Here is a 14,539-nt window from a genome sequence, read left to right as displayed (position 1 = left end):
CATTTTTAATTTTCTTGTGATCTTACTATTTTTTCCTATAACAAGATAGAACTAAGGCCCAAACTCTATATATTATGTAATATATATATTCATCTTGACTTTATTTTTAAAAGGTTGAAACAGCACCCATGAGGAGTTAGTTGATCATTAGCAATATATCAACTTCTGTTCACATTCCCTCTTTTCAGCTGGTACTTTGATTTGGCAAACATTTTATAAACATTAACAAAAAGATGGTAGATATTTATAGTAATTAATTGTTGTGATCTTTGCATTAGATATTTCAATTCACATGCTATCATCAATAAAATAACAGCTCTTTGTTTGCACAGATCTATATTTGATCATTACATTTTTAATTTTCTTGTGATCTTACTATTTTTTCCTATAACAAGATAGAACTAAGGCCCAAACTCTATATATTATGTAATATATATATTCATCTTGACTTTATTTTTAAAAGGTTGAAACAGCACCCATGAGGAGTTAGTTGATCATTAGCAATATATCAACTTCTGTTCACATTCCCTCTTTTCAGCTGGTACTTTGATTTGGCAATAGGAATTCCACCATAGAGCAAATAATAGATTCATAATCAGTGAGGATTTCAGCACGAGAAAAATGGGTTAGATTTCCGGGCAAGTCTGGCCTTGAAATCACTAAGCATGTCAGCAGGAGGAACCTTTTTATCTCTCTGCTTGTATTAGAATTCTATTTCCTGTTATAGTATACAATAGTAGAAGAACTTGAGTCTGAAACATCCAAGGACCAAAGGTTTTTCATCCCTCCCCTGGGGGGAGGGGGGTCAATGAATATAGCCAGAATTAGTAAACATATTATTGCTGAAGCACACAATAGTATGTAGTTACCCCAAGTTTTGAATCCTTGCATTTGACAAATACAAGTTCAAGCTGAGCTGCAGTTTCCATGAATGTAGCTATTACAACATAAGAGGAGTTATATGGTTTCAGACAGAATGCCTATTTAGTCCAGTATCAAACATCCAACAGTGGCCAATGAGATGCCTATAGAAAGACTATGCGGAGGATGAGAAGACACAAAAATGGAACAGTAAAGTTGACAGTAATACTGGGTTTGAGGTCTAAAGTTCAGCTTCAACTTAAACTTATGCTAAGTTGGAGGTTAAACCCCCACTATTATTAGGTTTTGTAGAAAATATCTCAATCTAAAATCCTGGACAATGATCTTACTCTGTGTAATTGAGCTGCTTAATTCAAAAGCAGATTGCCTCATCACATAAAGCAATCACATAACCCTTCCATCACTCCTGCTTCCCATTCCTCCATTGTTTCCTCATGCCATTCTTCAGGCTATTTCCCTTTCAATCTGTATATAATATATTGTTAGTACTATAGTAATGAGATTACAATGGTGAGGATGTACATTGTTGGGCTGCTGTTTGAGAAGAAAACATTCAAATTCGTTACATCCATTTCAAATCCTGTTCAGAATATATGTATTCTGCAAATACATATAAGATAGGATATCAATATGCACTGACTGATTATGACCAGTAAGAAAATTAAGTGCCTTCCTTTGTTTTATGTTTTTGGACAATATTGATTCTGAAGCCATATGTGACATGGACTACAACCCTCTCCGTCTCTGTTATTGTTGCTTTTAACTCTGCAGTAAGTTCCACTGATTTCAATATGATCTCCCCAATGAGTGTGCAGCCTGGATAGGAGTCAAGTTATTGATGTGTAAAGCGCAATAAGCTCTAGCATCTTCAAAATCAATGCTCTTTTTTCAGGACATAAAAGATTTTAGGTGTCCAAAATGGTCATTAAAATACTGCAAACAAAATTAAGCAGATGCACATAAATGTTGAACTGCTGAACATATAAGGACATATATCAGCAGCCCTAAATGATCATACAAAAGGAGAATAGAAGATAGAAAGATGTTTCTAGATGGGAAAATCATTATGAGGAAGTTACATGACAAGATAAACATATTTAATTATTTTTGTCCAAGGCATATCCCCTCATTAAAGACTCCAAAATGCATTTTCCATTCATTTCATAAGAAGAAGAAGCTTATGATAGTTCTTGTTTGTGGTCCTCTGTGAAATGCACACATATGGTAGTGATTGATGCACATGCACAGCAGCTCGGGATGCTCTAACAAGCTCTCTATAGCTTTAAGGCTATGGCCCCGCCCACTGTCCCCAAAAGAGATATAAGGCCTGGGCAAGACTATAGCCCCAGTTTCTTTTTTCTGCCTCTGCAGTAGCAGCGTTGGGAACTTCTCTCTCTAAAAACTTAACAAACTTACTATATGGCTACTTACCTTGGACTGGATTTTGACTACGAGTTTGCTACATCTTTGGGACTTCCTGCTTCCAGGACCGACTTGTGCAGCTGTTCCTTCAGGGTTATAAGAACATCCACCTTACAATAACACTGCCACCACCTGCATGGCAACTGGACTTGGTCCTCTCTGCTCTCCTGAAACCATAATTTAAGCCAATGGCGATGGATGATATCTCGTGGAATGGAAGACAGCCTTCCAAGTGGCCATAACTACGGCACACAGAGCCAGCAAGTTGTGAGCTTTGAGAATGGATAAGCCCTACCTCAGATTTCATTCTGACAAGGTAATGCTTTGCACAGATACTGCTTTTTTGCCGAAGGTTGCATCTCTTTTTCATAACACACAAGATAGCGTTTAACCTGCATTCTTTTAGAAACCTACTACTGACCTTGAACGTTCTCTTCACATGCTGTATGTTTGTAGAGCACTAGCCTACTATGTCGACAGGACATAAGCAATTCGGAAAGCCCCGAAGCTTTTTGTAGCATACAGACCTGATAATGAAGGTTGTCCACTATCTCTCCAGTATATCTCTGCATGGGTGGTGTCAGCCATTCAACTTGCATATCAGCAAGCAAGCAAGGATTCTCCAGAGACCATCAAGGCTCATTCGTCTTCAGTAGCCTACATGAAGGGTGTTTGCAAGGCAGCCATCTGGACTATTCCGCTCACCTTTGCTGTACACTACAAGATTGATGTCCAATCCCGATGTCAGACAGCATAACGCCCACCATCCACGGTACGTAGCTTGCTAGTCTACCATATGTGTGCATTTCACAGAGGACCACGAAGGAGAAAGTATGGTTGTGTACCTGTAACCATAGTTCTCCGAGTGGTCATCTATGAAATCCACACATCCCCGCCCATCCTCCCCGCTATCTGTCATGCCTCGGCCTCTCTGCCACTGCATGGCGGAGGAACTGGGGCTATAACCTCGCCCATGCCCTATATCTCTTCTGGGGAAGATGGATGGGGCCATAGCCTTAAAGTTATAGAGAGTTCGTTAGAAGATCCCGAGCGGCTGTGCATGTGCATCAATCACTATCATATGTGTGGATTTCACAGATGACCACTCGGAGAACCACATTTATAGGTAAGCAACCATACTATATGCTTACACAGCTATTATATCTGAGTTATTATATCAAAACTAATTTTAATAGTAATTACACCTTATATACAGTGGTCCCAAAACTAGTATTCACTTCATGACATACAACAAATTTGGACACAATCTACTTGCACTAAAGTCAGAACACTCAAGAAACATAATCTCATGATGGGAGTGAATGAACTCCTATTTGGCTCAATGGGTACAGACACCGGAACTTTCTGAAGATCTCCCATAAACATGCCTCTAGTCTAGCATGATTACATCCAGTTAGGAAGACAGAAATAACTTGATTAACAGAGACATAGGGAGAGGTCCACAGAGATACAGAAAGATGTGCACAGACTTCTTGTTCTGGCAGTATCTTATCTTGTCTGCATAAGGATCTAGGCACAGATGGAAAACCCAGCTCCATCTGAATCATGCCCTAATAATGTATATATATGGTAAAAGGAAACACATGCATAAAACATTTCCAAAGACTAGTACTGTACTAAACTATTCAGTTCATATGCATTTTCAGGTGGTTTGTCAAGTATTTTACCTGTTTTGCTGAGGAGCTCTATTGAACTGCTACATCTGAAGGCATCTCTTGCTTAATGGAGAATAAAACCTTGCAGACTTAGTTTTTTAAAAAAACTTCACCCACACTGCAGTGTTACGGTTAAATTCCATTCAACTACAAATTGATGATAAAAAGCCCACAAACTGCAGCAACTGCAAAATATTCTCAATGAATATCCAGGTCTTATATATTATCATTCCAGAAATAATGTTGGAAGAAATCACAGAAATCAATGAAGTAACTAAAAAGCAAATTATTACAGTGATTTGTGTATCTTGTTTCATAATAAAGTATTGTTGTGGGATGACTCTGAACATTTAGAAATGGCAGTGATTTGGCTATAGCAGGTAATCAGAATATTTACCTGTTGAGCCAGATATCCAGATATCACTTGTTAGGACAAAATGTAGCAAAAATACTGTGCATGACAAGTATGAACATCTAAAGAAAGCGAATAATATATTGATTTCCTTTTCATTTTGCATATTTGACTTGTCGCCCTCTATATTTAACAGGCTGCTTGCCATTAAACACCAAAGCTCATAGTGTCTTTGAGTGTCAAAGGGCTGATGTAAAGCTACAACCAACAGTAAATGGGAAAAGAAATAATATGTTGGTTGTTATATGAAATGAAAGCAAACCAAAGAGGAAACAAATACTTTTAATTATATGTTCTTATCTTTGTAGGCTTTCATATCGGACTGGTCAAGACACATCTAACTGTGACACATGCAGGAACAGTGCATGTATAATCTATAGGTAGGTTAATCATTCTCATGTTCCCACTTTTTAACATGGGGAAAGGGGTTATATTTTTCTCTCACAGAAGATTGAATACAAGTCACTGTTTCAAACTGGTATTTCAGCACGAATGCACAGAAAGCCAGGAAATTAATGTTTATTGTACTATAAAATCCAATTTATAGAATATTTCAAATACTAGAAAGAAGAAAAATGAGAGGAAGATGCAGGTGTGTAATTTGTATATGTAATTTGCAAAAATCTGTAGAACACAGGCTTCAGGACCCTGAAAATGTTGTCTCCCCCCAAAAAAGTATTATTTGAGACTCAGGGCTTCATTGATTAACACTGGCCCAATACAATCTCTAGTGTGGATTGCAAATTACAATTTTAAAAGATACATACTATAGACCTATAGGTGTACACTCTGAAATAGTGGGTATACTTATTTTGCTCCACATTCATGTTACTGAAAGGGTGACACACTGTTATTGTGAAATATAAGATTCTCCACTTCAAATATGATTGCTTTATTGAGTAAGCACCAACATGTAGTAACATATAGCTATTTGGAATGCAACATATGATGTCAGCTTTAAAAACCTGAGGCCAGGAAAGGAGAGTAATTTTCTCTTTAGCAAAAACGTCTAATGCTTTTCATATCCAGGAAATCAGGATAAGGTATGAGATCAGCGAATAGCTAAGAAACAGAGAGAAAATGTGTACTAAACAGCCACCCACTGCTTATCATAATTTAAAAAAAAAAACTTATGATTTTCTCTAACTTTACCACGTGACAAGTGACAAGTGCTATTGTGTGGGAGAAAGAGATCTGTCACATTACTTTGAAACTATGAAGGGAGGACTAGCCAACAAGTTGGGAGAGATGTGTCTAAGGAATATAGTAAATTTGATTAAACTAGTTGAGCTCGCTATGGAATGGATACAATGAGAAATCTAAGAGATGCTCAGGTCAGAAAGTTTACATTATTAAAAAAATCAAATGCTATGCTGTTTGCTTGCACAATGCATTAAGTATAAATTGGTCCACTCTGAATTAACCGTAGCAGGTCTAGCCCTATCTCATTTGTTCACCTGTGTAATGTAAGCCATTCAAGGAAGTATTATTTCAGTATTCTTTACAGTATTCTAATATTAGAAGTTCATAAGGGCAGAGTCTATTTGTGGTTTGCTAATATCCACGGTTTCAGGTATCCACAGGAGATCCTGAAACTTATTGAAAAGTCTAGATCACATGATCAGTAAATGAACTGTTATGGAAAGTACTGCTTCATTCTGAAAGTGGGAGAAATGACATCCTTTCTCAATGATAAATACAATTGGTTAAATACAAACCAATATAAATATAAACACATAAAATGGATGACAGCCTGAAAGTGATACATGCAAGTCCAATGTACATCTGCATATGTCTTGTTGTTGTTGTTGTTGTTGTCTTTGTGGTAGTTGGTATTCTTTTCCTCATTCTACAATTGTCAAAGCCTAGCTCCTCAGGTGGACTTTTTTCAGATATTGACAAAGATACTGCATGGCACAACACAGCATCACAGATTTGGTGACAGAACTCGACTACGTTTCTCCTCTCAACTTCCCTGGCTCATTATTTATACTTAGCAGCCCCACCACCAGACTAAAGTAGTGGGTGGGGTGGACTGGAGGTGGGATTAGAGAAGTTCCCATAGCCAAATGCAAAATGATTACATTGTCTACTGAGACATTCAAAAGACACCATCAGATTTCAGCAGGTGTGTCTGACTATGACAGTTTAGCCAGATTGCTGAATACCTATTTAGTCATCTCCTCTGGTGGATATTTGTATCCTTCTCTTATTTTTCTACATTCATTCAGATAGCCTTATTTTTCATCTCATCCACATTTTTAACAGACCAAAATTTTGCACTATTGTTGATCTTTCCTCTGTCCCCCACGCCCTGGGGACACCCACCCCCCGGGGACAACATGCATGCATGGAATCACAGACAATTTAAAAGCAGCATATTCATACACCATAAGGAGAAGGCCAAAGATCCACAAAGAGGAAAATCAAGCCTGTCCTGGAAAACAATATTCTGAAGGTGAAGGTAATCAGATGGAAAAGTCAAGACACAGAGCCTCAAGCAACTCTATTTGCTGTAGACTTGTCGTTAAAACTTTTTTGTTTCACCAAGTCAGCTAAAGTAAGAGCAGCTCTGCAATAATGTACTTTAAGGTCATATAAATTAAGAAACATAATCACAGGGTAGAGGTAACATATGCTTAAAATGCTTTTGAGTGAGTTAGAAAAAGCAGCTTTATCACAATAAATCTTGCCTTTATTGCTCTATTGCCCAACTGCATCCAGTAATGTCAAATACAGCATAACTGAAATGTAGAAATGATTAAATGTAACTAATTTTTTTCAAGATGGTATTCGCGGAATATTAATGTTGCATGACACAATAGCTGTCTAATTAAATACCATGGCATGGAGGATGAAGATTTCAAAGGCTCCAAATCGTTTCTAGAGGGTTTTTTTCCCTTTTATTATACAGTGTTCCCCCGCTACTTTGCGGTTCGCTTATCGCAGACTCGCTGTTTTGCGGAAAATCAATTTATTTATTTGCCCACCCCTTTGCTGCTTTTAATAGTTAAGTGGCCTTTCTCCCCCTTGTAAGCCCTGGGGAGAGTGAAGCCTTTCCTACCAGCGCCTCCGGGCCCCTTGCTTCATGCCTGCCATGTTGCTCTGGCTGCCTCTGCTCCTGCAGCCAGGGAAGAAGGAACACCGCTCCGCCCAGTGAGTGAGCGAGCGAGCGAGGGTGGGTGAGAGAGTGAGGGCGGCCAGCAGCAGAGGAGCCTGAAAGAGGCGGCCAGGCTCCTTTTTCTGCCGCCGCTCCAGCCAGCCACACCGGGAAACGTGGAGGACTCGGAAGAACTCCCTAGTTTTAATGCATTTATATTTAAAACTAAGGAGTTCTTTTTCAAATACCCTGTATATAGCTAGCATTGCACTTTAAAAAATGTACTGTTCCGACTTACAAACAAATTCAACAAGAACAAACCTGCAAAATCTATGCATGTGTATGGTAAAACTATTAGTTCTAATGTAATCAAAGTTTATTTATTTCAATTATTTATACCCCGCCCTTCTCACCCGAGGGGACTCAGGGCGGCTTACAAGTGGCAATTGATGCCGTTACACTGATATAAAATAAACTAAAATGATTAAAACAGTTAAAACAATAATAAAATAGTCATAAAATAGTCATAAAATACAATATACAAAGTTTAAAACAATGCAAAGTGCTTATGCCATTCATCTACCAGACGTTATACAAGAGCTGTAATTCAGACCGAGTCGAAGCCAACACATGCTTACTCTTCAAATGCCTGCGTACATAGCCAGGTCTTCAGTTTTTTTCTGAACCCCAAAAGGGATGGGGCCTGCCGAATGTCACTGGGGAGGGAGTTCCACAGCCGGGGAGCCACCACCGAGAAGGCCCTGTCTCTCGTCCCCACCCGCCGTGCCTGTGAGGCGGGTGGGACCGAGAGCAGGGCCTCTCCAGAAGATCTTAAGGTTTTTGTGGGCTCATAGGGGAAGATACGTTCGGACAGGTAAATTGGACCAGAACCGTTTAGGGCTTTGTAGGCCAAGACCAGCACTTTGAATTGGGCTCGGTAGCATATCGGCAACCAGTGGAGCTGGCTTAACAAGGGAGTAGTATGCTCCATGTAAGCCGGCCTAGTTAACAATCTGGCTGCTGCCCGTTGTACTAATTGGAGCTTCCGGGCCGTCTTCAAAGGCAGCCCCACGTAGAGCGCGTTGCAGTAATCCAGCCGGGATGTGACCAGAGCGTGGACCACCGTGGCCAAGTCAGACTTCCCAAGGTATGGGCGCAGCTGGCGCACAAGTCTCAGTTGTGCGAAGGCTCTCCTGGCCACCGCCGAGACCTGGGGTTCCAGGCTCAGCGATGAGTCCAGGAGAACCCCCAGACTGCAAACCTGTGTCTTCAGGGGGAGTGCGACCCTGTCCAACACAGGCTGTAACCCTATACCCTGTTCAGCCTTACGACTGACCAGGAGGACCTCTGTCTTGTCTGGATTCAATAGCCCTCATCCAGTCCGACACAGCGGCCAGACACCGGTTCAGGACCTGAACAGCCTCCTTAGTGACAGGTGGAAAGGAGTGACAGAGCTGGACATCATCTGCGTACAGATGACACCTCACTTTAAAGTTGCTTTAATAACCTAAAATGAAGTACAGTAGAGCCCCGGTTAACCGAGCTCTGGTTAACCAAGACTCCGTATTATCCGAGGCACCACCGGGGCGCCCCTCCCTCTCCCTCTCCTTTTCACGGGTTCGAGAGAAGGAGAGGGAGAGGGAGGAGGAAGCACCCCACGATAGCTGCTGCCTAGCAGCAATGGCGAGGCGCTTCCCAAGGGGCGAGGGCTCATGAGGGACGTCCCTCGGTGAGCCATCAGCCCAGGCAAATGCCTCGCCATCGTTGCTGCAGCGATTGCCGGGTGAGGGCTCGCCGAGGGACATCTCCCCGGATGTCCCTCGGACAGGCCCTTGCTGGAGGAAAAAGTTGCCTCCAGCAATGGCCTGACTGAGGAAAACCCGTGGCGCGCTCCACGTTTATCGGAGGGACAGGCCCTTGCTCCAGCAGGGCCTGTCCCTTCGAGAAATGAGGAGCGTGCCACAGGGAGATCCAGGGAGATGTCCCTCGGCAAGCCCTTGCACTATCCGAGCCGTTCAGTTATCCGAGATGGGGGCCACCCCTTTATCTCAGATAACCGGGACTCTACTGTACTTTTACTTTTACTACGTATTGCATCCTAAAAAAACTGCCATTTGTAATCCTGCTCATAAACAATATTTCATTTAATATTGAATTATCTTAATGCGATAACTATATACAGCATTCATAATAGCCCTCACTTTAGTCAGAAAGTTAAAAGAACTATATAAGTTAATTCAAGGTTATTTCAGGTTCAGAAAAAATTTCTTACCCTAGAGAAAAGATTTCTTCTTTAAACTAGACTGGAATTGAACTTCTTGAGAAATATTAGTGAAAGCCAAGCCAACTTGGCTATTTTCTGTTCCTTTAGATTAAAAAATTTTTTCCTTGCTGATGCCTAATTTAATTTTACTCTAGATTTTATAGTTCTTCTGATGCTTAAATCTGAGCTCAACGGAAAACAGATTATTACAATCTGTGAAATGCAGTCTTTCAGTCCTGAGTAGCAAATGAAAAAGTTAATATGTTAAGACCATCTTACTAGATGAAAGCTAATTAGATGATATAAAATCACCACTCACTTACGTCTCAATAGGGCATCTACTTGCTCTAGAGATTTGAGGATCAGAGTTTAAAAATCTGAAAGCTGAATGCAGTAATTCTTGAAGTAATGCCCATTCAACTGAGTTAATGCAGACTACAGAGAGAAACCTTTAATATGAAAAAGATACCTTGAAAATGCATACTATCTAGCCAAACGATACAGCTACCGTTTTAAAAGGTTCCATCTGCTTTCTTACATCTGGGTCTTACTCATCTTTGGCTTCTTCCATAAATAAAGAAAAGTCTTATTTTGTGGAAATGTCAAGCCAAATGCTAGATGGAAAAGCAACAAAGTTGCAATGTTACACTTGTCTAATTTACTTCAAAAACAATGCATGTATAATGAATGGGTATGGTGTAGCATTTCAGAGACAACTGCAATTCCCAGGGAATTGCAGTGTGACAATACAACAGTGTCTCACTTATCCAACATTCACTTATCCAACATTTTGGATTACCAATGCAATCTGCCTCCAGCCCGGATCCACGGTTGTTTCTCTAGGCAGCAAGGACTGAACTTTTTACAGATTTAATTTTCAACAATGTTGTTACTGTAAATTCATTTAATGCAATCCTATCTTTATTTGTAGTCAATTTGTTAGTAGCCAATGTTTTTGTAGTCAATGTTTTCAATACATTGCGAAGTTTTCGTACTAAATTCGTAAATACAGTAATTACTACGTAACATTGCCGTGAATTGAACTGCTTTTTCTGTCGATTTGTTGTAAAACATGATGTTTTGGTGCTTAATTTGTAAAATCATAACGTAATTTGACATTTAATAGGCTTTTCCTTAATCCCTCCTTATTATCCAACACTTTCGCTTATCCAACATTCTACTGACTCGTTTATGTTGGATAAGTGAGACTCTACTGTATCTAAAATGCTGTGCTTTCATTACTCCTAACTTGAAGTGAAGCAGTTTTGCTCTGAAACCTCTTCTTGAAGCTAGGCAGGGGCTTAAGTGGAAAATGGCCCAATGAGAACAGAGTAATGGGAATCAAAAGTCCAAAATGCCTGAAGAATTTTTTTTAATTTAGTATGTTATACTGTTGTGAATTTTGTTGTTTGTGGAACAAATTTCTCCCCTTCACATCAGAAGGACAGACTTCCAAAGATTAAATTCTGTAGTCAACACTGGAATTTCACATTGCTGGTAGCAGAAATCTATCCTTACTCCGACATAAAGGATTTTTCTAGTGAGAAGACAGTGGCCATGTTTGTAATAAACTAATGACAAACAAATCAGTGAAAGGCAGACGTTTAATTGTGGATAGCATTATCAATATGTTAATTATTGTTATTGTGTCAGTAACAATATGAGTAACAGTGAGAAATTTAGAAACAGAATTGCTCCATACCCATGTATTTCAGTGACAAGACTAAGTAATAAGATTAATGAGCCAGAAATTGCTTGGGAAAGTAATTCTGATCATAATCGTATAGCAGAAGAGTTGTTTCAATATTCACCATGTCTGATCATTATTCAAGTTTTCAGGCCCTATTGCTGGATTAAAATATGTGTGTGGATGCCTTTAAGTTTTTCTTAGGCAAGGAATAATCAGAGGTGATTGTGCTAGTTCCTTCTCTGAAATGTAGAGTGCAGGAACAAAAATGTATTAAGCAAAATAATGCTATATGGGTTTATAAGCACAGAATATTGACATTTGTATTTGCATTATCTTTTGTGACAAATATCTTTACCGCACAAACACTCCTCAAGTAGCCAGGGGATATATTCCACAAAGCAAGAACTCTTGGCATGATGTAGACAGCAACTAGATTATTCTAGAACAGACCCTTAAAACACAACATTTGTGGCATTAATCAGTCTTTGGAATCTCCAGTGCTGTTTGTCATAGCCATATACTAGCCCTACACCACGTAACATTGAACCAGCATCATAGCTATAAAGCAATTACTTAGTAAGACATGATCCTGGCATGATTACCTTTTAGATTAGCAACATGACTGAGGAGTATAGCAGGTCAAGTGTCCTTTCTTGGGACTGGAAAGGATGCTATAGACCAGGTATGGGGAAACCAAGGCCCGGGGGCCGAATGCGGCCCCTTGGGCTCTTTTCTCTGGCCCTCCTCTCTCTCACCATCCTATCCTGTCTTCCTTCACTTTTTCATTCCCTCCCTCCCTTCCTTACCTCCCTCTTTCTCCCTCTCCCCTTCCATCCCTTCCACCCTTTTGTTCTTCCTTCCTTCCCTCTTTTTCCCTCCTTCCCTCTTTCTCCTTCCAAATCAAATCTAATCAAAATCTTTATTATGGTCATAGACCAGCATAAGTGGGGTACAGTTTCATAGAAGCATGTACATAAAATCTAAAAGGCTAAAGAAACAATGGTATGTTGAGGGGTAAAATGTACAACTCTTTGGGGAAGGGATTGGACAAAAAAGGCACAAGTGTGGGGGACGGGTGAAAATACCTCATTTACACATCAGTTAGCTGATAGTTGGGATTATTAGCTGTTGGATCCGGTCAACAATCGGTGGATTTTAAGTACTGCTACACAAAACTTGGCGGTATTGTAGGTTATAACTGGGTTGGTATCTGAGAGCAGCAGGTTGGTGTAAAAGTGCCCTGTACGGCCTGGGTAATTATATAGCAAGGGCAGGATGAGTCTGGATTGAATGTCCCCGTAGAATAGGCACTGGAGGAGCACATGCTCCATTGTTTCTATTTGACTCAAGTCCTAAGGGCAGTCTCTCTGGGTAGGGGGTCTTCGGGTATCGGCCCTCGAGTACAGCTGATGGAAGGGCATGACATCGAGCCAAGGTGAAGGCTTCCTTTCCTTTTGTCTTTCCTTCCTTCTCTCTTTCCTCCCTCCCTCCCTTCTCTCCCTCTCTCCTTCCTTCCTGACCAACCTCTCATCCTTCCTTCCTCCCTCCCTGCTTCCCTCTCTCCCTCTTTTTCCTTCCTTCCCTCCTGCCATTCCTCCATCCCCTTCCATACTTCTTTCTGTCCATCCTTCCCTTCCACCCTTTCATCCTTCCTTCCTTCTCTCGTTCTTCCCTGCTTCCCACTCTCCCTTTCTCCTTCCCTTTTGTCTTTACTTCCGTCTCTCTCTTCCCTCCCTCCCTTCTCTCCCTCCTTCCTTCCTTCCCGTCCACCCTTTCATCCTTCCCTTTTTCCTTCCTCCTTCCTTCTCTACTTCTTTCTCCTTCCCTTTTGTCTTGCCTTTCTTCTCTCTTTCCTCCCTCCCTTCCCTCCCTCCCTCCCTCCCTCCCTTTCTCCATTCTCTTCCACGCTTCGTTCCTTCCATCCTTTTCTTCCCCCCTTCCTTCGTCCCTTCTCTTTTTCCTTCCTCCTTTCCTCCTGGGGAATGTTCCAGCATCTTATTCTTACACCATGGTGGTATCTGTAGCAGAGGGAACATAGATATAGATCTAGCATTCTATGATCAATTAACTTAGGAATGTTCATAGATGAAGACTTTCCCCATCTGTCCTTACGTTACTCCCCACCAAAGACCTCCCAGAAGAGTAGAAGACAATTCCAGCCCCAATAATGTGGGATTGTGTATCGCAGGGGGTGGGGGTGCTGGAAGACAGTGATTAAAACATCTGAACTTCCTCCACTATGTTAGGATCCATTTAGGTAGTCTCCAGTCAGCAGCTCTTAATGTCCCTCATCATATGTTAATCACCAGGAGCTCCAGTATTCCAAAAAGAATACTGTATCTGATGGGTACAAATATTTGCATACAAGAATGAGTGACTGAAAAGATAAGAAATATTTGAAAATGTGATAATTTTTTACTATTTTCTATATAGTAGATTTTTAATCAAGTTGTCAATATTTCAGTACATGGATCTCAAAAGAAAAATCCTTATGGGGTTTTCACCCTAAATTTCTACTCTCAAGAACTCAAGTCCTATTTTTTCACACAGAATTATACCTTTAAGAGAAAATGAACAGGTTACATGTACAAAGATGTGTCATTTTATATAATATTTTCCGGTTCAGGAGGAAAAGATGAAATTGTTTAAAAATTTCCCCTAGATTTGAACTATTGTCTTGCCCTTTTTTACCTTTCTTTTTGTTTCCTTTTTGTTTCCTTTCCTTTTTTTGATCTTCATACAGGTAAGGAAAGTTACTGCACAACTAACCTAGTTCTCATTTGATATGAAAAACATCATTCCACAAAACAAACATGGTTTGAAAAAAAGATTATCTTTTTTCCCAGATTGCTGTGCATTACCATTACTAATTACCCTTTTGCTGCAGCTTGAAATCATGCCTCTTTGTTTTTATAAATTAAATCTGAAATGTATTTTACTAATGTATGTTGATCTCTGAGCTGTAATTTCTTCCAAATCTTTTTCTTTCCCTCCCTTAACTGCAGGGCAGCCAGCAGGGCATTTTTCCACTCCACATACTACTTACAATTTAGGATGCATATTTTATGAGTTTACATTTATGTGGCAATTTTAA

The 14,539-nt window shown here is 40.2% G+C and overlaps 2 protein-coding genes across 6 annotated transcripts in view; one reads left to right on the top strand and one right to left on the bottom strand.

Annotated features, from left to right (window-relative positions):
* Positions 1–14,539, bottom strand: part of dock1 (dedicator of cytokinesis 1) — a 557,290-nt gene that overhangs the window by 343,847 nt on the left and 198,904 nt on the right. The window lies entirely within an intron of this gene.
* The window catches only part of insyn2a (inhibitory synaptic factor 2A), a 71,972-nt gene that overhangs the window by 51,994 nt on the left and 5,439 nt on the right, over positions 1–14,539 (top strand). For 3 of the 5 annotated variants that reach the window (XM_062976065.1, XM_008106682.3, XM_003218562.4), the window contains one exon: positions 4,701–4,772. The exons of 1 other annotated variant lie outside the window; for it this stretch is intronic. In XM_062976065.1, coding sequence (XP_062832135.1) covers positions 4,701–4,772 — 72 coding nt within the window. Of the gene's footprint in view, positions 1–2,369; positions 3,077–4,700; positions 4,773–14,539 lie in introns of all 5 variants that reach the window. One more of the 5 variants, XR_010004581.1, reaches the window with a different exon arrangement.

Source organism: Anolis carolinensis, chromosome 3, assembly GCF_035594765.1.
Source record: "Anolis carolinensis isolate JA03-04 chromosome 3, rAnoCar3.1.pri, whole genome shotgun sequence".
In the NCBI taxonomy this organism is placed as follows: domain Eukaryota; kingdom Metazoa; phylum Chordata; class Lepidosauria; order Squamata; family Dactyloidae; genus Anolis; species Anolis carolinensis.
The sequence above is the reverse complement of the archived record's forward strand: the minus strand, read 5'-3'. Positions and strand labels throughout refer to the sequence as shown.